This window comes from Cenococcum geophilum, assembly GCF_001692895.1.
Source record: "Cenococcum geophilum 1.58 unplaced genomic scaffold K441scaffold_24, whole genome shotgun sequence".
Lineage (NCBI taxonomy): Eukaryota > Fungi > Ascomycota > Dothideomycetes > Gloniales > Gloniaceae > Cenococcum > Cenococcum geophilum.
In genome coordinates, this window is record NW_027137582.1 from 202,539 (window position 1) to 212,826 (window position 10,288).

At 32.7% G+C, this 10,288-nt stretch overlaps 1 protein-coding gene across 1 annotated transcript; it reads right to left on the bottom strand.

Annotated features, from left to right (window-relative positions):
• Positions 1 to 7,064: 7,064 nt before the first annotated feature.
• On the bottom strand, positions 7,065 to 7,373 carry K441DRAFT_721579 (uncharacterized protein; the record flags this gene model as incomplete). Its single annotated transcript, XM_067654062.1, has 1 exon — positions 7,065 to 7,373. A coding segment is annotated over one exon (309 nt), but the record flags the coding sequence as incomplete, so codon positions are not given.
• Positions 7,374 to 10,288: the final 2,915 nt, after the last annotated feature.

Below are 10,288 nucleotides of genomic sequence, written 5' to 3' on the forward strand. Positions count from 1 at the left end.
AAACTAGTAGACTTTAATCACTAAGCGCGAAATTGCCGTATATTACCTAGTATACGCCTAGTTTCTTAAGCGGCAAGCTAATAAACTTCCATTACTAAGCGAGAAATTGCCGTATATTGCCTAGCATATTGCCTAGTTCCTTAAGCGGTAAGCTAGCAGACTTCCATTACTGAGCGCGAAATTGCCGTATATTGCCTGGCATACTGCCTAGTTCCTTAAGCGGCAAGCTAGTAAACTTCTATTACTAAGTACGAAGTTGCTGTATATTGCTAGGTATATTACCCAATTCCCTAAATTATAAGCTAGCAGGTGTCGCCTATTAGCAGAGTATTTTAATATATTAGCTTGTATATTGCTTAGCTTCTATATTATAAGCTAGTAGACTTACTATATTAATAGAGCACTATAATATATCGCCTAGCGTATTACTTAGGTCCTTAAATAGCAAACTAGTAGGCGCTGCTTATTAATAGAGTACTGCGATATACCTAATTATGCGTTGCCTGGTTCCTATATTATAAGCTAATAGGCTCCTCTTATAAGTAGAGTATTCTAAATATTGGCTCGTATATTGCCTAGTTCCCGCGTTATAAGTTAGCAGCTTCTTTTATTAACGGAGCACTGCGATATATTACCCGCGCATTACCTGGTTCCTTAAATAGTAAAATAGTACCTTCTCTTATTAATAAAAGAATTGCGGTATATTGCTAACATATTGCCCAGTTTTATAAAAAATAACTTAGTATATACCTTCTATCAGCCGTAAGACTACTATATATTACTAAGTACATTACTTAATTCTATAAAAAAAAATAATCTAGTATTTGCCTTTTACTAACTATAAGACTACGGAATACTGCCTACTATATTATCTAATTTTAAAAATAATAGTCTGTTATACTTCTTCCACTAAAGAAGAATTTACGGTAAACTACCTAGCATATTACCTAATTCCGCGTTAAAAGGATTAAAAACACATTGCTACTATAATCTATAATATTTGCATTAGCTACTTCTTTAAATTTCCGGGCTTATTTATATCTATATTTTTCTTAAACTTAAGCTTATCTAGAATTCCACTTTCGATATAGGAAGCCGTTAATAGTAACACCCTCCGCAATAGCCTTTAGAAATAATAAGAGAATTTATGGTCTGTTTGGCTGCTTCTACGAGTTATAGATTATATAGTCTTTTTACTTTAGTAGTGTTCCTCTAGGGAGGCATATAACGGCATCCTTGCTATATTTAGCAACTAAGGCCTAAAATAAGTATTAGCTTAGAGTTCTAGTTAAGCGTGCTGCTATTAAGAGGTAAAAAGATAGAGTATTTTGCCACTTACTAATATATATACCGCCCTAATAAATAAAAAATTTGCTATAATAGCCTTTAATATATAGTGCTGCTGTAATTTCTTTATAGATAGCTAAAAGCGTCTTAAACTTCGCGTTATTATAAAGAATTTCCTCCTTATTCTAATCCAAGATACTTTTAATAGGATTTTTAACTGCGTTAGTGTAGTATTAGACTGGATTTTTTTTTGTTGTCCGGAAGATCCTTATTAAATCTATTCTTCTATAAAAGTAACCTGGGCGTTATCGCTATATTATAGCACGTAAAGTAGCTGCTTAAGGAGCTACTGGCCATTTATACTAGTTTTTTCCCAGTAGAAGAACTATCTTCTCTTATTTGACTATTTTCTGCTAGAATACCTCTTTTATTTCTAATACTATTGTACCTTCTATGCTGCATAGGAATTTAAGTTCTTTAGTTTTATAATTACACTTTACGTATTAAATTTAGAGCTAGCCTAGGACAGCTTTCAGTTTTCGGTTATTAAAGTTAATAGTATCCCGGTTACGGCGAATAAGAAAATTTATAAGAATTAGGCTACTGACCTTAACCGATTCTTTATATATTATAGACTATAAGGCACTTTTAGGGTTACTCCTTCCCTGCTTTAAAAATTGGGTCTATAGTTTAGCTATTTTATTAACTTCCGCGGACGTATATTTTTTAAAAATACTAAATTAGCTTAAGCGGTTGCCTAATCTATATCTTTAAGGGCGCTTATAATAAACTAGCATATATCTATAACACTATTCTCTATTACTATACTAAAAATAGCCTAGGTAAAGAATCTTAGGTATGGCGGTACTACTTTTTTTTAAAAAATAAAGGAATTGGTTAATATAAGTTTCTTAATTTTTTTTATTATAAAACTTATTCTATAAGATTCTGCTAAAGAGCGTAGTTGTGACGGTCTATATACTTCTATAGAGGGCCGTTAGAGAACTATAAGTAGGGCGTTTTCTTTTTACCTATAAGAGTCCGACTATTATTTATCGTATTGTAATCTAACTAATCCCCTAAAGTCCCCATTTAAAGCCATTCCTAAGGGTTTAGTCGCGCTATTCCTTTAGATATACCTTTTGTTTTGTAGCATATTGTAAACTGTAGTAGCGTCTACCCTTTTATTATAAGCGTAGAGTCCTTAAATAATAAGATGTAATTGTCTCTCTAGCTGGTAATTATACTTGGAATTACAATAACTAGACTTATACTATGCTGTCTTTGTATTATAGATATGGCGTTTTAATTTACATATAAGTATGGAAAAGGCATTTTGTTCTAGCTAGGACACTTAGTATCTTTAGCCTAGTTATCCTTCTATAAATGCTAATTCGCTTTCCTAGCCGCTTAATTAGTAGCTACTTTATCTAGGTTTATAGTATAGTGGTAACTAAGGATAATAGTTAAGTACGCGGTTACGATTTTTCCGGTTCCTATATATTAGTAAAAACCCCACCATTTAGTTACGTGCGCTCTTAGTAGAATATCTTAGATGCGCCATATAGCTAGTATAGGAATGATTTAAACTTCGGATTTAAACCCTATTTACTAGAAACGGGGACCCGGTTCTTCGCTAAGATGGCCTTTTTAGGAACTTTATATAGCTTAGCCGAATATTCGTATATTTACTACTCCATTTATTAAACCCTGCCTCCTACTTTAGCTATAGCGGCCTCTTGAAATCTAAAAAGAGCTAATATTAGTCTAATTTAAGATAACTATATGCTTATACCTTTGCGTAATAGGCATTATAGCCTATGTTTTTTTAGCTTAGGTTATATTATCCTTAAGTGCATTTTCACCTAAGGTATCTTAGATTGCATTAGTTTCTATAGTTTTACTAAAAGCTTTTTGTGGGTATAAAGTTTAATTATTATATAGAGTCTAAGCTAATTAAGAATATAAAGCAGTTTTGCTCTAGGGAGTATCGTAATTATCCTTGCCGTGTTCTATATTGTCGGGATTGTCCGTAGGCTGGATACTAAATTATTACGGCAGCTTGCGGTAGTTTGCCGTAGTTTACCCATAGATACCTCTAGTAGGTTACTTCCTTTTATAACTACGTTTCTTCGGACTTAATAGACTTAAAATGCTACTGCGTATTAATAAAATAGATAAAGCATTACTTTTATTCTCGCTATCTTTATTAGTAAACTTAACGTCTAAGTACTTGCGGATCGGCTTAGGCGTGATCTTCTGCCGTTTCTTAGGTGCGGCCTTAGCGCGTAAATACTGGTAGGCTAGAGTATTGGCAATTCTAGGAGGGTTTATGCCCTACTTATTTAGTAATTAGCACGGTACTTTTATAATTAAACGCTTAACTGCAATTAATAGTATATAAATAGCTAGATGTTATTAAAGGGACTTATAATCTGTACTTTTAAGTAGAAATTCTACTCTACTTCTATTATATAGTATACACCACTAAAATATGGCTTATAATGGCCCTCGCTAGGTAATATAAACCTCCTTATTAGTAACTATATTAAGCTAGGTAATTTTATTCTTATTTAAGATAAAACCTACTAATACTATAACCTTTTAAAATAGCGAGAAGCTAATTTCTTTAACTATTAGAGTTTCTATATTGCTTTCTAAAATTTATAGACTATATAAAGCTCTATAGTACTTTAGGTAATTAGGTTTATTCTTTAAAACTAAAAGGTTATATTTTTAAGTAAGAACGGCTTATTTAGTAATGTAAAACCGTATAATTTAGAGATTGGCTTGGAAGTAAATATACGTGTTAGCGTTATTATAGGTTTAAATTGGGTTTAACTTTTAGGTTCTGACTTTATAATATTTTGCTATTTAGTGGTATTGGTTCTCTAGGATAATATAAAAGGAATAATAGCTTATTTAGACTAGCTATTTAAAGTACGTTCCTTCTTAGGTAAGTTGCTAAGAATCTTTTAAATAAACTAATTACGCGGCACTTTATCTTTAGTAGTATAAAATATAGATTTTTTAAGCCTAGCCTCTTATATGTTATTTAGGATTATATCTCTTAATTTCCTTAAAGCAATAGTATTAATATCCTATCCCTTTATAATATCTAAGTCCTTTATTATAATGCGTGAAGATACTAAGACGGAATAAAGAAGGAGTGGAGCGTTGCTATATAAAAGTAGAAAAATCTAGTTAGTGTTTAGTAAAGGTGTAAGTCTAAAGTAGGTAGGTAAGATAAACCAATTATAAGAGTTAATCTGCTAGGTAGATTGCTGTAGTTTTAAAGAATAAGTCATAGCTTAAAGTAGCAATTAGCGGTTAAACTGATTAATTAACTAATTAATGTCGCGTAGAGGTGCCGTGTGAGAGTTAGTTGAGGTAGTAGAGGTAAAGAGTGTAAAGTAAAGTGGATAAGTCTAAGGTAAATACTCTCGCTAACGGAATATAACGCGCGCGCGTTAAAGGGCAATTTGCTATAGCAGATTACCGCTAAATACGCTTCCTCTAATTATAGAAAATATTCTTTATAAACAACTAGCATTAGGTGGAGTTAGAAGTATATTAAAATATACAACCTAAGAATAAGGGTTAATACGCCTAGGACGTTTTGCCTGCCTATAATTAATATTTTAGCCTAATTAAGATTGCTTTAATATACCCTTTTAAGTAGGGCTCCTAGTAAATAATTGAGACTCTAAATAGTATTAGATTTAAAGCTATAAGGACTACTACTATATACTATATATATTCGCGACCGCGAAAACAATTATATCCTTAGAGGCTTTAAGCGTTTATTGTATTATATACTTTAAAAGTCCCATATTCCGAACTAGTATAATTATTAGTATATCTACCTATAACTCCTTCGTCTTTAGGTTAACTCTAGCATCCTAGGTAATATTAAGAAATTTGGGGAAATCTAAAAGACTTATCTACCCTTTTACTGAGTTAGTTTGAAGTAGGCTAGTACCTAAGTCTATATAAATTATAGACTGGGGTATATTCTTTAGATTTTAATATATATAGATTATAAGACCCTAAATGTTATATTTATTAATATGTTTAGGTAAAAGAGATTAATATACGTCCTAAGGCTCTGCATAAGGGTACTCTATGGTAAAATTTATAGCTCTATACCGAAGTCCTAATTTAGTACTGGCTCGGCTAGCTTTCTTGCGTATATTTAACTGCGTGTAAGTGAGGAGATATTAGGCTACTTCCTTAGTCTACCTAACCAAAGCATTACTGGACTCTGGGATTTAATTAACGATTTTGGCTATAATCTTACTTTAAATGGCGTAATTTATGCGGTCTTGGAAGCGTATAGATATTACATTACCCTTATTTATGATGTCCTTAACTACCCCTTTAATCTTGTATAAATGAGCGCTGCTAATACTAAACCTGGATATAATCTGCTTATCCTTCCTAGGAGTTTTACCGGTAGATTTATACTATGCCTCCTCTATAGTATTGGCGAGGGACGGGGATTAAAGGTTTATAAATGTTTAGCGGTTGTAAATTAATTATAATAGGTACTATAGAATACAATACTGCTTTATATATTATTAGCGCTTAGAATAATATACTACTTAGTATATTTAACTTATAATTTAAAAGGAGTAAGCCGTTATAGTTAGTTATTAGAATAGCTAGCAGATCGCCGCAGATTACGGCTATTAGATTAGTTATATAACTACTGCCCTTTTTAGCCATAAACCTACCTGTCTAATCTTAATAACAACGTAAGGAGCCGCATTTGTTGCTATTATAATAGGCTTAATAAATCGCTAGTGCCCCAAATATAAGTATATGATTTCTACTATAGGTGGATTAGTGCGATATAAGCTGTACTACAAAGCTGTGGGTATAGACTATCTTAATTAATGGGATAATGTCTATTCTATAATTTAGGCTTAAGTAGATATATATAAAAACAACGAATTTACCGTGGAACAATAGGTATATGACCTTATAGCAACTAATACCGCTATTAATAATACTTTACTAACTATTATAGGAAATACTAGTATAATATTGGTAGAGGAGCTAAGCTATATAGTACCGGTAGAATAACTAACTAGTACTAAAACGTATAGTTACGCGGCAATAAGCCTCTCTACCTTAGATATTTATTATACCTAAACTTATTATAAAGTGACTGGCCGCTATATAGGAACCCTACTTAGCTACCTAGAGGGGAACTCTAATTAGCAGTCTGCTGTAGATCGCGACCACCTACTAAGGCCTAGCTAGTTAGCAGATAGAATAAATAAAGGTAATAATATGTTTTATTCTTTCGCAAGCTTTATAGAATAGGCGTAAGTTATCTAATAGGTATATAATAGCACGTTAGTAAAAGAAATAGACGCGTGGCTATAAGACCCCCGTATTAAAAATATAAGGGACGGATATTTTTATTTTTTATTTTTTATTTTTAGGTCCGTTGTATTATACTACGTATAATACTACGCATGCAGCCTCTAGGCTATGGCGCTATAGTTCTATATACATAAATCCTTTCTAGGCAGCTTAATATGTACTAGTAGCTATGTCCTAGTAGTTTATAAACCCCTAAGGGTATATAGCTCCTTAATAAAACACTAAGGTACTGCAACTACTAGGGAATAAGAAAACGGTAGGAAAAACTATAGGAAATCCTAACACCTATCCCTGTCCTTATGCAATTTATTTCTGTTCTTTTGCTCTCTAATATCTTTTTAAGAGCCTAGTAGGAGTTGCCTCCTTCTAGAATCCTATCTGTTTTATTCTTCTATAGAATCTTCTTCGCGTACTAGTTTAGCTGCTTTAAGAGTCTTGTAGTCTTTACTATTAGCAAAGTGTTTTTCTTTATAATTAATGCAAACAGGGGTGGTATGCTGGCAAGGCTTGCCTGTTATTATACAGGTAGAACAGGAATGGTCTTTAGATAAATGTGCAGCTGCACAGTATCTGTAGGCCCTAGTAGAGCACCTATCTCCTATATGGCCAAATTTTTGGCAGCTTGTACACTGCGTAGTAGGAGAGACTTTGAGATATTTTACTACCTTAGTAGCTATACCTGCAATTAATATCTCTTTTTACTTAAGGATTTCTTGTTTTTTTTCTTTGTTTTCTATAGTAAAAACTATAAAGCCAAATCTAGTCTGTAGATTGTGTCTTTTTTTACTAGATAAGATCTATCTAGGTAGTCCTTATATCCTTATAGGATTAAAGGTNTTAATTTCTTCNTTTANNANCTTANAGCCTCCNTCTNNTAGNAANNNTAGGGTAGGAACCCCNTNGGCTATAATTTNAACCTATAGTTCTAGTTTTTGTTCTCTTTAAAAGGTAAAGCAGTTATGCTAGATATCCTTATATTTAACTAAGAAATCTGTATTATACTCTTCTATAGTTATAAGGAGAATATTTTATTTTCTTTTTGTTCTAGCTATCGATGCTAAAACTGGCTTTTTTACTTGTAATTTTGATGTAAATAGTTAATTGACTTTATTTCGTATGGAGAAGGTATCTAGGAGTTGGTCCTTTTCATCTATAATTAGGACTAGCTTTTTTTCTTATAGCTGCTTTTTCTTACTTCTAGTAGAAGTAGAAGGGGTAGAAGAAGGTAGTAATGAGGAAGGTAGTAAGGATAAAGAAGGGAGGTCCTTCTTTAGCCTCTCTGCGTAGGTTTCTTTAGTAGGGGCCACCTCCTTATGGAGAGCTCTTACTTCTTCAACTAGTCCTTTTAGGACTTCTTTTGTCTTTTCTTTCCCTTTTATAAAGGGATTTTCTCCTGCTAGAATACTGCGTGTATAGTCCTCTAGCTATTTAACTTATTCTTTTTTTTCTTTTTCTTCTTCTTCTTCTAGCCCTTTATAGGCCTGGGTTAGGCTTTCTAAGGCCTTTTATAGGTGTTGTTCTGGAGAAAGGGAAGAGAAGGATATACTAGGTATACTAGCCATAAAAGTTATAAGTTTTGTGGTCTTTTTTACAGGTTTTTGGTTTTCTTTTTCGGTAGAAGACTAAGGATGTCCTCTTTTTTCTCCTATCCCAAATAGGCTAGGAGAAGGAGAAGGGGCAGAGAAAGTAAAAGTAGACTTATTGTCACTTATTTCTATAGGAGGTTATTATTTTTTTTTATGCCTACTAGGCTTCGGCATCTTATTAAAAGGCTCCCTAGTTTTTACTATCCTTATACCCTTTTTCCTTACTAATCCTACTAGAAGATTTCTGGGGAGATTAGGCTAAAAGGTAGTAGAAAAACTAGCTCCTATTTTGCAGTTATGGTATTGGTGGTAGTAGTAGTAGTAGCTTTGGTATTCCCGTCCGTGCCTCGCTTATAAGCTAGGGCCACCCTTAGAGAAAATTTTCTGTTGGGAAAAGAGGGTAAAACGACAAATAAATCCACCTCTAGCTCGCTAGGTAGTAGGAATTAGGTCTTAAAAGTTGGGAAATCGATTGTTTTTAATGGTAAGATGGGTATGCATAAGTTTTAAAGTGTGGCGCTACCTTTTGGTAAGGTTGCATGTGTGGTGTTGTGCTTTTAAGGGACGGATATATATTGTACTGAAACGCAAAAGAAGCTAAGATAAAACTATATTCTATTTCTAAAGGTATAAGTAATAATAGCTGGCGAATTATAGAACTTAATATATACGGCAAAAACCTAAAAATATACTACCGTAATATACTTAGCGTGGTAGCCTTCCTAATTAGTTATTTCCCATTTAAAGGTAATATAGTTTATTCTCCTATTTATTAATTTAACGTAAAAGGTAATAGAGTATATAACGAGGTATATACGGCCGATTGTTAGTAGGAGATCTAAGATTAATTACCTAATGGTGTGATGGCTATTATAGTAATACCTAGTAGCGACTAAACTAAGCTAACTATACTATCTGGAGATAAAAAGGCGTATCTGGTTTATATTACGATACTTAATATCCTGTTAAAGACTTAACGTGTAGTTAGTAGGCCAGTAATGCTTCTACTAGGTTATATACCTACGGACTTACTAAGTAACTGGATAAATAAGCTGGATGTATACTATTAAGTAATAAGCATTATGTTTAAACGTAAGTATTTACCTTAGTAGTATGTAGGTACTTAAGTTAATATAAAAACTAGCCCTTAAACGCGCTGCTAGGCGTAGTATGCCAATATAATACGCGGATGGGTTTATCCGGTAATACTACCCTATACTTACTAGGTTTATAGCAGATTATAAGGAATAGGTTATATTAATAGGAGTAAAATTAGGGTAATACTATATAATGTGTTATATACCGCCTTATAAATGAGGTAACCTACTAAGTACTATATCTAGTAAATGGCCGTAAAGGACGCATAAATCGACCATTAAATAACTTAAACGACAGTAAAACTTATAGCTGGATTGCAGCGACCCTAAGTATATTAGGCCAATTTAAAATTTTACCTAGTCCTATTATATAGCGGATATACACGCTATAATGGCCCCTAATTTATTATACTAACTATATAAAGGTATTACGGAGCATTTAATAAGCTAGCTTTGGGTATTACTGCTTAATATTAAAAAAGGGAAAGGGAGGGTTCTAATAACTAATTATAGTGGTATAAAAACCCTATTATCTGCTAAGGATAGGGTAAAACGTCTTCTAACCGCATAATTCGCCGAAGTTAAACCCTTTAAGGGTATAATTAGGTGGGATAACTTCGTAGAGTTAAGCTAATGGACTGGAAAGATGTACAAGTCCCTTTTTTATTAGATTGTACTAGTTGTGACACCGTTACTATATAGGCACAATGGGGTAATACTGTTTATTCGTGCTATAGTTAACTTTATATTATTAGCCGAATACAAATTATATAATAAAGATATAATTAAATACCTTAAAGCTATATTATATTAAATGGATAAGACTAAAGAGGTATTCTTGCCGTACTAACCTGACGATAAAAACCTACCCAATTTTAATATACCTAAACTTTATGCAATTTCCTACTATCTAGAGATAATTTG